A 16,388-nucleotide genomic window follows, 5' to 3' on the forward strand; every position below is an offset into this window, starting at 1 on the left:
CGTTTATCGTTTCACCTGCTCTTGAAGTCTATGGCTGAGTTGCACCACCTTATTTTAACCCTAGAGTGCTCGCGCTATGAGCATTTTGCCGCCCTCTGCAATAAAATCGAGTTATTTTCTACACGATGCGTTTGTTAAAGTCAAGCATTTCAGTAGCTGCCTCCCCATACTTCACCTCTATGTATTAGAAATTAGAAGAAATTTAGTGCACAGGTGACCGCAATAGAGAACGATTGTTGAACGTATGTCACGTNGCATGTACTCATATCAATTTGTCTCCGCTAGCGGATACGGCCGGGTTGCGACACCGCATGTTAAAGGATTAGTTAACGGCACTAAACGGAGGTTAGGACATGACCTGAGAAGGAAGCCGGTTGTATAACTCGATGGCTGTCAAACCTCTCGTTAACTGGTTCAGATAAATCGTAACGGCTTCATTAGATCTGTACGACATGGTGTAGAAAGCGATACAATGTAAACAAGTAGAGTGGTTACATGCACAATGTAAACAAATAGGTCTAACTTAGGACTTTTTGTTGAAGGCTTTGATTAATTGTGTTTAATCAATAGTAAATGAAGTTAGTGCGGACGACGTGACATCAAATCAATGACTGTGGCATATTTACATACCTATTAGTTGTAAAGAGTGTTATTTTGCAATAAGTAAGTTTGACACAGTTAAAATTATAAAATATTGGCAAAAATTATTCACGATGTCTTGGCTTATTGTATTGATTGAGGAAATATGTAAGCATAGATGAAAAATGTATTCAATAAATGATTATAACGATGTATAAGTGTATAATTAAGCGTAATACAAATTAAAATGCAAAGCTTGCCGGAAACTATAGGCAATAGTGTTGTAACAAGTTGCACCCGCACTAGTTGCATTGGGCGTTGCGCGTGCGACTATGCGGCCCGCGAAACTAGTTTTATTGAGCGTAACTACGTTTTAATGCCATCTATCGTGTATCATTTACAAAGTTATTAGAAAAATAATTATTTTATTAATTAAATTCCTTTCTTTACGTTAAATAAAAGACCAAAAATATCGACCCGGTAAATACATCATCATCATCATCATTTCAGCCATAGGATGTCCACTGCTGAACATAGGACTCTCCCAATGCTTTCCATGTTGATAGATTGGTAGCGGTAAAATACATCGAATAAATATAATTTATTTGTAACTTTTGTAAAAAGTTTCTTACTCAACTACTTAGCCCTTCTTCTTAACTAGTACTACCACAGAATAAATTCTGTGCCCTTACTAGTAAAGTTTTACTGGTAAGGCAATTTTTAATATTTCTCCATAGTTCCTGTAACTTAAGTCCTTTGAATGTAACTTTGTATTTAAACAGTGCTTTATAAAAGTGAAAACTGTCTCATGAGCAAATTGATTATCCATGGTGTGCTACAATGGCTAAACCATATAGATTCCCAAAGAAATTGTTGCAATTAAGAAACGATGGCTCTTATAAGATAGCACAAAACACGATCTGTCGTGTAATTTAGATAAAGAATTTAAACTAGATAATACGTATTAACAATGGCATCATAAGCTGCTTTAGAAATTGTAGAGGCATGCTTGTAGATTGGAATTTGATAGGGCTTTAATCGTGTAAGTAATCTTAAATATTGCTTATAACTGCTGAAGTTGTGTGGTAATGAATTAACTCTTTCGCTGTCCATTGGAACACAATAGACTAGTATTATTTTATTATCTGTGACAAAATAGTAAAGTAGCAAAAATGGCGGGAACTATATTATGTTGTAGTCATTACTTATTGGACTGATAAACTTTTAGATCGGCAGCACCATCTTAACTTTAACGGTAACTATAAATATAACACCGGTGCTTTTGTATGGAGTTGGACAGACTTTTGACGTTTGTTCAAGTTAAAGTAAGATGGTGTAACCCGTGCTAAAATTAAAATAATAAAAGTAAATTAAAAAGTGATAAAGTTTGCTACGTGCTACAACTTTATTTTCACAAGTCTCTCTTTATCTAACAAATAAAGTCATCGAACCGACAACCTTACCCCTCAAACATATTTAGTCATTGTAGCATTTATATTAATTCCTTTGTGTTTGTAAACACTTAGTTCAAGAATGTTTTCATAATGCTTCAAACAAACAAATTATCCTGTTCGTGGTTGTAATTTAATAAGTTTTTTTGTTCATAATTATGCAAATACTTACACACGCTTGTTTAACGACAACAATGTACTTAGCGTAGGTTTCGAAACTATACAACCCATTTCTATGATAACAAGTTCATTATCAACAATAACAATGAGTATAATTATAACCAAATTACGTTACAGTTTGCAAGTAGGTAATTAAGTAATCAAAAATCTCAAACTTGTGGGACCCGCTTTTGAAAATCTATCCAGTTTTGTCACGAGTTTTGAAATCTCGTTATGTTTACAACGTAACATCGTGGTCATTAAGTTTTATATGCGGGTGTACAATAAAAGATTACTATGTAGATATAATATTTAATATTAGACCTTAAAACAAAAGAAATAAGGAAAATTAACGTTTGGTTTTTTTGTATAATAGTGCGTAGACGCCAATGGACGCAAAATAGTTAAGGCAAATAAAGTTACGCAATGCTGGCCAGATACAATCAATGTTAAACAGATCTCGTTCTATTGTTTAAAAAAATGTAAATGTCAATGCTACAGATTTCTTTTGATGTCTTTATACGTAATGGGATATGGCCAGTTCTAATGTAGGTTTTTTTTTAATATTTTAAAGAATTACTTAGTATACTTCCAGAGCTAAGCAGACCTTAAACTGTTGCGTTTCACAAGCAATGCCATTCTTTATTTTAGATTAATTAAATCTGTTAATAAGTATCAATCAAAATTACGAAACCTCACGTATGATTGATGTTGCTACAAATTACACGATTCTCGTCCATTCTCGAGTTGACAATGATAATTGTTTCATTACCTCCTATTAATTGCGACAGCCGCTGTGTAATTGTGAGATGATTGTTCCATGATGATTTGTTCAGACGGCACATAAAGCTTTACACTGTGACCTCTTTATGCCTCTTATGTGCTTGTAATAGGGTCGATTTTGCAACAAAAATGCATAGCATGATGTGCTGTCTGTACGTGTACTTGATTTGAAGAAAGGATTTGTCGTGAGGCATAATAGTTTTTTTCTTAGATGATGTATTGCGAAGATATAAACGTAATGTTATTCGTTTTCAGTAATTGTAACACGGTTATAAATTATTCATGATTCAACTAAGAAAAATAACTGATTCATTAACATTGATTTTAACAATAATAAACACCGCCTTTAATTCTGGTGTAAAACACAATTTATTTTTTGTTTTGACTGATTACATTTAATATGGACTTGTAAATTGGTTTAATTGAAGCTTACAAATGTTTTATTTACTGTTAAAATCTAACGAACTACTCAATAAATCTCTCAAAAAGTATAGTACTGAAAATTAACCTTGCTGAATAATAATTTTATTGGAAAACCGTTTATCTATTTTATCACAAATATGCACCAATTGAGTAGAGCCATTAAGCAAATAAGATCAGAGACTTTTAGCCCATGAGATAATATGGGATCCGTGATAGGTTACTGCTAACATGTTTCGTTTGATAAAATCTGGTTTAGAAGCTGCTTACATTAATTGACTAGAATGGAGAATTTCAATGCAACCAATAACTTTTCTTGGTAGATAGTTGTCGTATTTCTGATGTATTTTTTAATCGGTTTTAAATAAAATGTTTAAACTGAATATCGAAATCCCATCGACTCATTTAGTTAAAAGATTTGCCTGGACTTCTTAGTTGCAACATCTTTATTATAATCAACCAAACAATGTATTCAAGCAAATAATGATTGATTTGATTTAATAATCAAACAGTGTTCAAGTATGGCACACTTTGCAAATCTTCCGCACACATGATTATATCGAACACAGTCATAATACAAACGTCAAGATGGCCTCCAGATAACACATAATTATACCACATGCATAGCAGAGATAAGAACAACCATTCCCTGCAATCTTAAATTATTCTCCCCGTAAAGTTTCAGGTTGAAAATACTGGAAAATTAAGTCATCATTTAATTTTTGCAGAAGCTGTGGAAAATTCGACCCTTCTTGGAAACACTTTCAGATTAGATATTTCTAAGTTGTTGTTGATTGAAAATGAAATGATATTAAGATTCTTTTACGATTTAAAATTCCCTATTTGCATTGAGCTCCTACCATAACTTGCGTAAAATCGATAAAATTGTAACAATTCTTAAAAAATTGTTTGTTGACTCCGAATCTGACCCTTTACTATGTTATTCGACTGTTCTCTTTGGGCTATGGCCTGGCTTCAGGCGTTCTTCGTAAACCACCATAATCTATGATAGTCTTTGTATGCGTAATGTACGATCTAACCTTTATGTGTGTCAAAGAAACCCATAGGTATACTCGTATCATAGTCATCATTATAGATAAACTTGATGTAAATAACGCTATAGACAATAACTATGTGATAAAACGTGGCTCTAAGATAAAACGTTACTACTAATTTTATTAGAATTTGTTTACATCTATGACCTTTGGCACGATCATGTGATCATAACAATTTTATTACGATAGCATATCTAAACAAACTCATTACAAGATGAAACTGTTCAATAAGCTGTAAGCATTATCCGTTGTTTGTATTCTATCTTTGTTGTTGGCGATATAGGTACTACTAATTTTCCTTATTATCAATTGGTCTAACTCGTCTTACAATTTCATCCAAGGGGTGCAAAAGTGAGATTTTTCGGAAGACCTTTTCACTAAAGACGTAGTTATGCGTTCGGGAAAATAAAAACAATATGCTAGCTTTTATTTTGTGAGAGGGATAGAGTTTAATCATCATTTTGCTGTGTTAATTGTTTTACAAAAAATAAAACCTTATTTCTTTTGTTTCAGATAAATAACCGGCTGCCCCTGCAAAAGCACAGACAAGACTGCAACCATTAACACCTTTTTCTGTCAACCTCTTCGCTGATAACACATGTCACTGTCATTATCCAGCTGACAGTTCAGCGGACCGCACGCAGGCTTACATTTCTCAAATTCTATTTTGTGAAATCTAACAGTGTATGAACGAAATGAGGATAGGATCTCTGAAAAGATAGCATTCGTTTTTTCATCGTCAATAGTGTTGTAGTGATGGCGTCGTGGAAATCATGTGGACTGTGGACAGTGCTAGTGTTGTGCCTTTTCGGGAAGATTTCTGGACTGGACAATGGGCTGGCGCTCACCCCTCCCATGGGGTGGCTCGCGTGGGAAAGGTTTAGGTGTAATACGGACTGTAAGAATGACCCTGACAACTGCATAAGGTGAGTGATAACATACACAAGCTTATTTTAATTTAAAACTTCTTTAGAAACAAACTTATTTTGCGCCATACGTTGCCTAATACCTAAGTATTTTGGTTGGTTTAATTTCGTGAAGCGTTCACACGTTGACTATTATACCAGTCCTGTCTGATCAGAGTTAACGTGAACAAGTCGGCCATAAGGCAATACTTATTGGTACATATCTCGTTCTTATGCATTTCATTCTAAAAATAAGGGTTCCTTATCAGGACTACGGAGCCCTAAAAAATGGTTGTTAAGATCATTATCGGTTCGATTCCCAATTCGAAGAAGAGCTAAAATTAGAACACATAAATTAGAACTGTCCAAACCGTCTAGCCATGGTGGGAGTTAGGTCTAATCCTCCATCGGCTTTGGGTAAATTAGTGAGAGTCGTGCTCCAACAGACTGAATTACCTGGTGATGATGATGAAGATGAGTGGTAGAGTTTTTGTTAGATGTCAAAATTTTACAGGTGACTTTGCAAACAGTGTCAAAAGTTTTGGGAGCGACTCAGAATCAGTTACTTAATCGATTTACGTAAAGAAAACAAAAATATATTTTTCATATTTATGCTTATTAAAAAACTAGCGGCCACCCGCGAATTCGTACGCGTGGATCCTGTTTTACCCCCTTAGGGGTGGAGTTTCGTAAAATCCTGTCTTAGCGGATGCCTACGTCATAACATCTACCTGCATGTCTCAGCCCGATCCGTCCAGTGGTTTGGGCTGTGCGTTGATAGATCACTATGTCAGTCAGTCAGTCAGTCACCTTTGAGTTATTAGTTTTTGAATAGGTACTGTTTGTAAAGTCACCCTGTATAGAGAGTAGAGACGGATAAAATTGCTCTTTAAAACTACTGAAAATAAATGTATGGTCTTTCTACAATGGAGACTAAATGACCAAAGGTGGAATTGTGTAAAGCAATCGTAATCATTTGACAGTTCATAACGTACGATAAAGTCAGATAAACAAAGCGTTTTACACAATTCCACCTCTGATGATGATCAATCCCCCTTCCAGCGACCGGCTGTTCCGCACGATGACGGACATCCTGGTGACGGAGGGCTACGCGGCCGCCGGCTACGAGTACATCAACGTCGACGACTGCTGGCCGGAGCGCGAGCGCGACCCGCGCGGGAAGCTCGTCCCGGATAGAGAGAGGTTCCCGTACGGGATGAAGAGCTTGGCTGATTATGTGAGTCTTTTAATTCTATTCTTCTCTTTCGTGCTAAAATTCTAAAAATATGGTACAATTAGCCATCTAGTTCCCTAAAGAAAAGCTTTTAGTCCGGCAATTCCAAATCACGTAGGCGAAAGAAACGCGTAAACCGATGCGATAGCGCCGCGCTCTCTCTGAATTTCAAAATGCCCAAATTTAAAAAAAAGTCCGGTAAATATATTAATAAAAAAAGTTGGACACATTTTTATTTGTCAATCAAACAAGTAATAAATTACGATGCGTTGAAGTTCCGCGTGACGTCACAAAGAGCTACACTAAGCACCTTGACGTCACGATCCTCTTCTATTGAACTTTGGCACTCTCTTACTTTTTACCCAGGAAACACTTGGTAAATAAGGACTGAAATCACCAAAAAATATTAAGGATATTTAGGGGAAACACTGGTGTCATGTCGTGAGAGTTCTGAACGTGACGTACGAGTAGGTATAATAATTTTATTATTGTAGTTTCATCTCTCTCACCTCAAATGCAGCGAGATTGCATGTGCAATAAATTCTATTATTATTCTTGACAAGAAAAAGTTCTCGACACAGATAATTTGAAGTCTTAATCATAATAATTTTATGCAAATGTTTTATGAATTTATTTAAAGGCATTTATGGTTTATGTCAGGCCAGAACCAGGCCTATTTTGTATACAATGGAATACGAATGTGGCATATACTCATATAATTTATCAAAAACTGGTGTATAATTTGTTCCGTTAGAATGTCGACATGTGCATATTTTATTTAATTTTTTTTTAGAATTCTAGCAGCAGTTGTGGCTTATAAAACATCTGCGTAGGTTTAATAAATTAATTACTATTATGTTTTATTATCATCAATAAATATCGAAAAATGTAAATAATGTCAGCATCCACAAACTCATTATTCAGGAAAATACTGAAATGTTACACACTCGACTAATAAATAAACATCTTATCAAACAGGCGGTATATTATGTGCATTATCATATAATAGTTTATTTACTTATGTTATGACATTTAATAACAGCTGTGGCCACATCGAGGAAGCGAATCGATGTTAAGTTACTTGCATTTTGTTTAATGAAGTGTAAACAAACAAGACTTGTTTGCTTTCGTAATTTCGATAAAATTGGGAGCTGTTACCAGTATTGTGGCTTAACTGATACTGTTAGGGATATATTAAGTCCGCTACAGAGCAATAAACACAGTGGTTGGTAGTAACATAATAAATATATTGGTATCAAAGCACACGTAGAATATTTACAATAGAGAGTTCGGCACAGCCATTACACAGCTAAAGACAACATCACATTTGAATATNCCATTTCTTAATGATGACGTAATGATTCAGTAAAAACGTTCATTGAACTTACATTTATACGTTAATAAAACTTGTTCTTATGAATGCGAAATACCTAGGACTCGTATGAAATGTGGACTTTCCCGTTTTGGGCCGATATGTTCATCGATCGATGATTTACGGTAAGCAGCCGAGTAACATAATAAATACAGGGTGTTAGGTAAACGGGTATATGAGCCAACACTAGCCCATGTTAACATGGGCATAATAAATGGTATGGTGAAGTCAGAGATATCATCATTTTAATTTTTTAAATTTTCATACAAAATAAAAAAAATCCTAACACCCTGTATAGAAGGTATTTCATAAAAGGTGTCCAAGCTGGTGTTGTATTTATAATAATCAATCCCTCATTTACTTTATGAATTGCTTAGGTACGTCAAAGTAAACAACATTGAAAATAAGTTATTTTAAATTATCCAATCATAATTACTAATAATACAGTTGTTAAGAACTACACGTTCCTGTTTATTAACATACCGTATGATGAAGTAATAAAATAATAAGCAAATGCTTGTTGACAGAAATGTTGATAGATCAGATAGCCAATAACTTTAAAATTACAAATATGATGTTCTTATCTATGCAGTCTTGACATGATTTTCTACAACTTTCTTAATAAATTATAATAAAAATAAACTTTTTTAAAAACAAGCTTTTATTCTGTATTTCGAAAGTTTGTATCGCGCATGGAATTTATTCCTCTTTTTCTCTGTTTGCGCTACAAGCTTTCGAAATTCAGAATAAAAGCTTGTTTTTAAAAAAGTTTATTTTTATTATAATTTTATTTTACACTTTTTAGTTATATCTTAATCTCAGGACCCTGGACGTTATCTAACACTAAAGTGCTCGAAAAGACAAATCCAACGAACCCAAACTCGATGAGTTTCCGCCGTTTTGTTTAGGAGTTCCTATGGCCACCTCCCGACTCCATCATCAGACCAGCTCAATGGTACCATAATATTGCATTGTCATCGGACTTACACATGTATGCAAAATTTCAGCTCAATAGGAAACCGGGAAGTGGGTCAATTTTAAGTTGCAAGATTTGACGACAGACACCAGACATGTGAAAGTAATAAAAAGCTTGTAATAATCTTTTGTAGGAATTATTTCCGATTTAATCAATTTTTGTGTTTAATTCTACTGGCCTATTTGAGGAAGTCGTTAAAGATAATATGCGAAATAGTAATGATGAGGAGAACGTGGAGAAGAATACTGTGGCAAATGAGATGGATTTTTATTTGAAATCAAATCGACTAGATCGAGAAGCTTACAAGTGGTGGTCAGCTAATGAAAAACAATACCCAAACCTCTCGAAATTTGCTAAGTTTATCTTTCTTCTCCCGGGAGTAGCGTGTATAGTGAGAGGTTGTTTTCTGAAACTGGTATCATTTATGATGAAAATCGTAATCGTTTGCTACCTTCAAATGCTGAAAAGCTTGTTTTTATCCATCACAACTTACAGCTGATTAATTTTACTTATTAAAGTATTGTAATTTGATAATAAAGACAAATCTCGATTAATATGATGTGTCCTTTTTTTCCATGACTTGGTATTCGGTATTCGGCCGAATAGTACCTATTATTCGGCCGAATACCGAATACCAAAAAAAGTGGCCGAATAGGCCGAATACCGAATAGTAGCCGAATATTCGTGGCATGTCTAAAGATTATACAACTTAACTTCCACAAGTCTCATTTTATCTAACAAATAAAGTCATCGTACCGAAAATTACCCCTCAAATACATTAAGTCATTGTAGTATTTATATTTAATACCTTTGTGTTTGTAAACACCTATGTAAATTCAAGAATGTTTTCATAATGCATCATCGCAGAATATTTGGTTGACAAATTATCCTGTTCGAGCTGTAATTTAATAAGTTTTTTGTTCTTATACAAATATTTATCTAACCATAACAATAAATAGCGTAGGTTCCGAAACTTATACATGCCATTTCTATTATAATAACAAGTTCATTATCAACAATAACAATGAGTATAATTATATCCAAATGACGTTACAGTTACTTAATTACTTGTTGCAAAGTAATTAAGTAATCAAAAATCCCACATAAATGTCAGAATTTGTGGGACCCGCTTTTGAAGATCTATCCAGTTTTGTCACGAGTTTTGAAATCTCGTTATGTTTACAACGTAACATCATGGTGATTAAGTTTTATATGCGGGTGTACAATAAAAGATTACTTAGATATAATATTTAATACTAGACCTTAAAACAAAAGAAATAAGAAAAATTAACTGTTGGTTTCTTTGTATAATTGTGCGTAGACGCCTATGGACGCAAAATAGTTAAGGCAAATAAAGTTACGCAAAGCTGGCCAGATACAATCAATGTGAAACAGATCTCGTTCTATTGTTTAAAAAAATGTAAATGTCAATGCTACAGATTTCTTTTTTATGTCTCGTATAAAATGGCCAGTTCTAATGGAAATGAAGTTAGAAAAGGTTTTATTATTTTTTTAAATATTTTAAAGAATTACATACCTAAGTAGCATACCTACTTCCAGAGCTAAGCAAAGGTTAAACTGTAGCGTTTAGTTAGATAAAATTAAATAGAGTTATCTGATTTTACACAGATGGGCTAAACGTAACGTAATGAATAATGTGATTGTGAATTAATTCTTGAAAACCGATTTATAGCCTGACCAGGAACATAAAAACTAGAGATGAAACGGATAGTTGTTTGGCCGGATACCGGATACCGGATATCCGGCCAGCTGCTAGGCCGGATAGCCGGATATCCGGCGGCCGGATAGTTGGCCCATTGTCTCGTTGCATGTCGTGACGAGTTTAGCGCCGCACAGGTGTTTCGAACGCGATCAGTGGGTCTATTGTATTAGAAGACTAGACTAGTCACACTTATCAAAAATCGAATCAGTCCGAATAGAATATCAGATTTTGCCACTTATCTAGGGGGCAGATCAATTCAGGTGATTTCGGTTACCATCGTGAGTGTAATTGAATAGCGAAAATTAAATTAGTTTACTTGCTGCATAATCTGACTGAACTGCATCATGACATCAGACCATCAGTGAAAAAATGATCGCCTATTTTATTTGGCAATATTTCGACTTAACAGATATTTACTATTTATCGGTGATCAGCCGTCAGTTCGAGCCTGTGGCAGGCCTTTTTGGAGTTAAATTCTATTGCTTATATCTTAGACGAACTGTCCATTTGTAACAGCTATCCTACTAACATTTCTGAGCTCTTGCTGGACGTCGATACCAGTCAAATGACGATTTCAAAGAGAGGTTGACATGAAAAAATGGTCATCCCTCTGCGATGTGCACGGGCGCTGTTCAGAACTTGGTCTCGGGATAAAGCCACCAGTCTCCCGAAAGCGTCTTAAAACTTTCGAAACCCAGGACTGGCTTATGTGGAGCTGACGTGCGACAGCCCGCTGGCTGAGCCCTTCTTGCAATAGTGCAACGATTTGTGCTGCTTTGAAACAAACCACAGCTAATTTTCATAGTGGACTGTACTATACGATAAACATGTCAGTCAATTTGACAACCTTTGTCGGAAACATTATTCAATGAAAATATTGTCCGAACCCTTAGTATTTCTCTTCGACAAATACTTTAACACATTGTGAACCACTTTTCTTTCACGACTATAAAAAGATTTTAGCAATTTAATTCACAAAATCAATTGCGCACATTTAAAATAAAGTTTGTTTACACTTTGACAGCAATAGACTGACATGCAAGGTGACATGTCAATGAAGTTTTCAGTTACTGTTGCCATTAAAAGAAATTAGTACCATTAGTTTTCCGCAACATGGCGAGGGTTTTTATGTTCCTGGTCAGGCTATACAAGCAATGCCATTTTTTATTTTAGATTAATTAAATCTATTAATAACTATCAATCAAAATTACGAAACCTCACGTATGATTGATGTTGCTACAAATTACACGATTCTCGTCCATTCTCGAGTTGACAATGATAATTGTTTTATTACCTCCTATTAATTGCGACAGCCGCTGTGTAATTGTGAGATGATTGTTCCATGATGATTTGTTCAGACGGCACATCAAGCTTGACACTGTGACCTCTTTATGCCTCTTAAGTACTTGTAATAAGGGGGCGATTTTGCAACAAAAATGGATAGCATGATGTGCTGTCTGTACGTGTACTTGATTCGAAGTAAGGATTTGTCGTGAGGCATAATAGTTTTTTTCTTAGATGATGTATTGTGAAGATATAAACGTAATGTTATTCGTTTTCATTGATTGTTACACCGTTATAAATTATTCATGATTCAACTAAGAAAAATAACTGATTTATTAACATTGATTTTAACAATAATAAACACCGCCTTTAATTCTGGTGTAAAACACAATTTATTTTTTGTTTTGACTGATTACATTTAATATGGACTTGTAAATTGGTTTAATTGAAGCTTACAAATGCTTTATTTTCTGTTAAAACCTAATGAAATACTCAATAAATCTCTCAAAAAGTATAGTACTGAAAATTAACCTTGCTGAATAATAATTTGATTGGAAAACCGTTTATTTATTTTATCACAAATATGTACCAACTAGCTTTCCGCCCGCGGCTTCGCCCTCGTGGAATTTTGTCTGTCACATAAAAACTTTATCGAGCGCTTCCCTGTATCAAAAACCGGGATAAAAAGTATCTTATGTCCTTTCCCGGGACTCATCTATCTCTATGCCAAATTTCATCAAAATATCGACAGATAGAGTTACTTTCGCATTAATAATATAAGTATAGATTGAAGTAGAGCCTTAAGCAAATAAGATCAGAGAATTTAGCCCATGAGATAATGGGATCCGTGATAGGTTACTGCAGTGGTTACTGCTAACATGTTTCGTTTGATAAAATCTGGTTTAGATGCTGTTTACATTATTTAACTAGAAACTAGTTTCAATACTTACAAACATTCATTTCTCTTGTGATCACCACGATCGTATTTCAGACTTTTTATTTATTTATTAGGTTGAGATTAAATCTTTAATGCCACATAATTGGTACATAAGGCGAACTTATTAATTTGATATAAATTATTATTTAAACTGAATATTTAAATTCCATTGAATCACTTTACTTAAAAGGTCTTTCTGCAGACCGATTACATGGACTTCTTAGTTGCAACATCTTTATTATACTTACGTGTATTCAAGCAAATAAATGATTGATTTGATTTAATAATCAAACAGTGTTCAAGTATGGCACACTTTGCAAATCTTCCGCACTCATGATAATCGAACACAGTCATAATACAAACGTCAAGATGGCCTCCAGATAATACATAATTATACCACATGCATAGCAGAGATAAGAACAACCATTCCTCTTAATCTTCAATAGTTTAAATTTTCCCCGTTAGTTCAGATTGTCCCTCGTAAAGTGAATATTGACGATAATTATGACTTAATTGTTTGAAAATAACTCTTAACTATTACCTTTTTTGGAGAAATTTTTTTTAAACGTAAGCTGAGTTAAGGCAATGTAAATTGGTTTCATAGGGAGGCCAATGTTCTGCAGTGGACGGCCTGTGGCTGAATAATGATGATGAAATTGGTTTCGTAACGTTTTGACTTTATAATTGGGCGAACCCTCCAAACAAGTCAGTCAGTCAAGTCAGTCAAAATTCCTTTATTTGTTTAGACTAATAAATAGTTCTTACAAATTTTAATCGTCATTTTGCTCTTAAGGAGCCTCTACATGTCTCATAATCTTTTTACCCTACCAGCGCTTCGAGACCAACATTTGGCAAGTGCTGAGAAGAAGCGCCGCAACAAACTCAGTCACCACTGTCTGCCGGTTAATATAAATAAATAGAAATAGCAGTAGTAGGTACATTCGATTCAGGAGCAGTTCACTGAACAGTTGCAGTTTCAGTTTTCAGTCCACAAGCACCAAATTGCCTACTTTGGTCACATCCTACTTTGGTCAGCGAGTCCATTGGACTTAGCCAGTATCTAGCTAGGTTATGCTAGCCGTTCCCGTATCCGCCACCTGGAAGCCAACGAATAATTAAAATAGACTGTAGGCTTGAAATCTGACTCTCTGCTATATTATTCAACTATTCTCTTTGGGCTATGGCCTGGCTTCAGGTCTTCTTCGTAAACCACCATAATCTATGATAGTCTTTGTATGCGTAATGTGCGATCTAACCTTTATGTGTGTCAAAGAAACCCATAGGTATACTCGTATCATAGTCATCATTATAGATAAACTTGATGTAAATAACGCTATAGACAATAACTATGTGATAAAACGTGGCTCTAAGATAAAACGTTACTACTAATTTTATTAGAATTTGTTTACATCTATGACCTTTGGCACGATCGTGTGATCATAACAATTTTATTACGATAGCATATCTAAACAAAGTAATTACAAGATGAAACTGTTCAATAAGCTGTGCATTATCCGTTGTTTGTATCTTTGTTCTTGGCGATATTATTATTTTAAGACCTTTTCACTAAAGATATAGTTATGCGTTCGGGAAAATAAAAACAATTATGCTAGCTTTTTATTTTGTGAGAGGGAAAGTTTAATCAAGTTGTTGTGTTATTCAAGAGCTACCCTTACTTATGATTGTTTTAAAACGTTATTTCTTTTGTTTCAGATAAATAACCGGCTGCCCCTGCAAAAGCACAGACAAGACTGCAACCATTAACACCTTCTTCTGTCAACCTCTTCGCTGATAACACATGTCACTGTCATTATCCAGCTGACAGTTCAGCGGACCGCACGCAGGCTTACATTTCTCAAATTCAATTTTGTGAAATCCATCAGTGTATGAACGAAATGAGGATAGGATCTCTGAAAAGATAGCATTCGTTTTTTCATCGTCAATAGTGTTGTAGTGATGGCGTCGTGGAAATCATGTGGACTGTGGACAGTGCTAGTGTTGTGCCTTTTCGGGAAGATTTCTGGACTGGACAATGGACTGGCGCTCACCCCACCTATGGGGTGGCTCGCGTGGGAAAGGTTTAGGTGTAATACGGACTGTAAGAATGACCCTGACAACTGCATAAGGTGAGTGATAACATGTACTAGCCTATTTTAATTTAAAACTTCTTTAGAAACAAACTTATTTTGCGCCATACGTTGCCTAACGCTAGTATTTTGGTTGGTTTAATTTCGTGAAGCGTTTACACGTTGACTATTATACCAGTCCTGTCCCGTCAGAAGGTGAAGGAATCGGACTTAAGGCAATACTTATTCGTAAATTTCTGTTCTTATGCATTTTATTCTAAAAATAAGGGTTCCTTGTCTGGACTACGGAACCCTAAAAAGTGTCGTTACGATCATTATCGGTTCGATTCCCAATTCGAAGAAGAGCTAAAATTAGAATGTAACACATAAATTAGAACTGTCCAAACAAACCGTCTAGCCATGGTGGGAGTTAGGTCTAATCCTCCATCGGCTTTAGGTAATTTAGTGAGGGTCGTGTTCCAACAGACTGAATTACCTGGTGATGATGAAAATGAGTGGTAGAGATTTTTTTAGATGTCAAAATTTTACAGGTGACTTTGCAAACAGTGTCAAAAATTTTGGGAGCGACTCAGAATCAGTAACTTAATCGAAGTACCTACGTAACAAAAATATATTTTTCATATTAAACTTATTAAAAAATTTTGGATACTGTTTGTAAGCCGTCTTTCGGCTGAAACGAACGAACGAACGAACTGTTTGTAAAGTCACCCTAGTATTATTACATCTAACAAAACTCTACCACTTATCTTTATCATCATCAGATTTATAGCCCGCTGGACTACGACCCTCGATAATTTAGCTAAAACAAATGGAGGATTAGACCTACCACCATGGCTAGATGGTTTGGACAGTTCTAATTTAGTATTCTAATTTTGTATAGAGAGTAGAGGCGGATAAAAGTGCTCCTTAAAACTACTGAAAATAAATGTATAGTCCTCCTGCACTGGAGACTAAGAGTAGGCGCACACCGTTGATTTTTCGTCGGCCGATAGTTTAGTCGGGCAGTTGTTCAGTATGGGCATGTATGGGAGTGCGCACACTACGCCGATTCGATTTGGCCGATTCTTCATACAATTTAAAATCGGGCACAACTATCGGCCAACTAAAAATCAACGGTGTGCGCGCCTACTAAAAACCTGATGATGATGAATCCCCCTTCCAGCGACCGGCTGTTCCGCACGATGACGGACATCCTGGTGACGGAGGGCTACGCGGCCGCCGGCTACGAGTACATCAACGTCGACGACTGCTGGCCGGAGCGCGAGCGCGACCCGCGCGGGAAGCTCGTCCCGGATAGAGAACGGTTCCCGTACGGGATGAAGAGCTTGGCTGATTATGTGAGTTTTTTAATTCTATTCTTCTCTTTCGTGCTAAAATTCTAAAAATATGGTACAATTAGCCATCTAGTTCCCTAAAGAAAAGC

General features: G+C 35.4%; 1 protein-coding gene across 3 annotated transcripts in view; it reads left to right on the forward strand.

The window, feature by feature from the left end:
• Nucleotides 1-16,388, forward strand: part of LOC114351665 (alpha-N-acetylgalactosaminidase) — a 93,124-nt gene that overhangs the window by 34,060 nt on the left and 42,676 nt on the right. For 2 of the 3 annotated variants that reach the window (XM_028302950.1, XM_028302952.1), the window contains exons 2-3: nt 14,592-15,004; nt 16,128-16,302. In XM_028302950.1, the coding sequence (XP_028158751.1) occupies nt 14,835-15,004; nt 16,128-16,302 (345 nt within the window). In that variant the 5' untranslated portion in view covers nt 14,592-14,834. Of the gene's footprint in view, nt 1-4,960; nt 5,374-6,414; nt 6,590-14,591; nt 15,005-16,127; nt 16,303-16,388 lie in introns of all 3 variants that reach the window. The other variant, XM_028302951.1, reaches the window with a different exon arrangement.

The sequence above is a fragment of the Ostrinia furnacalis genome, unplaced genomic scaffold (genome assembly GCF_004193835.3).
Source record: "Ostrinia furnacalis isolate ACB-3 unplaced genomic scaffold, ASM419383v2 OfSCF1172, whole genome shotgun sequence".
In the NCBI taxonomy this organism is placed as follows: domain Eukaryota; kingdom Metazoa; phylum Arthropoda; class Insecta; order Lepidoptera; family Crambidae; genus Ostrinia; species Ostrinia furnacalis.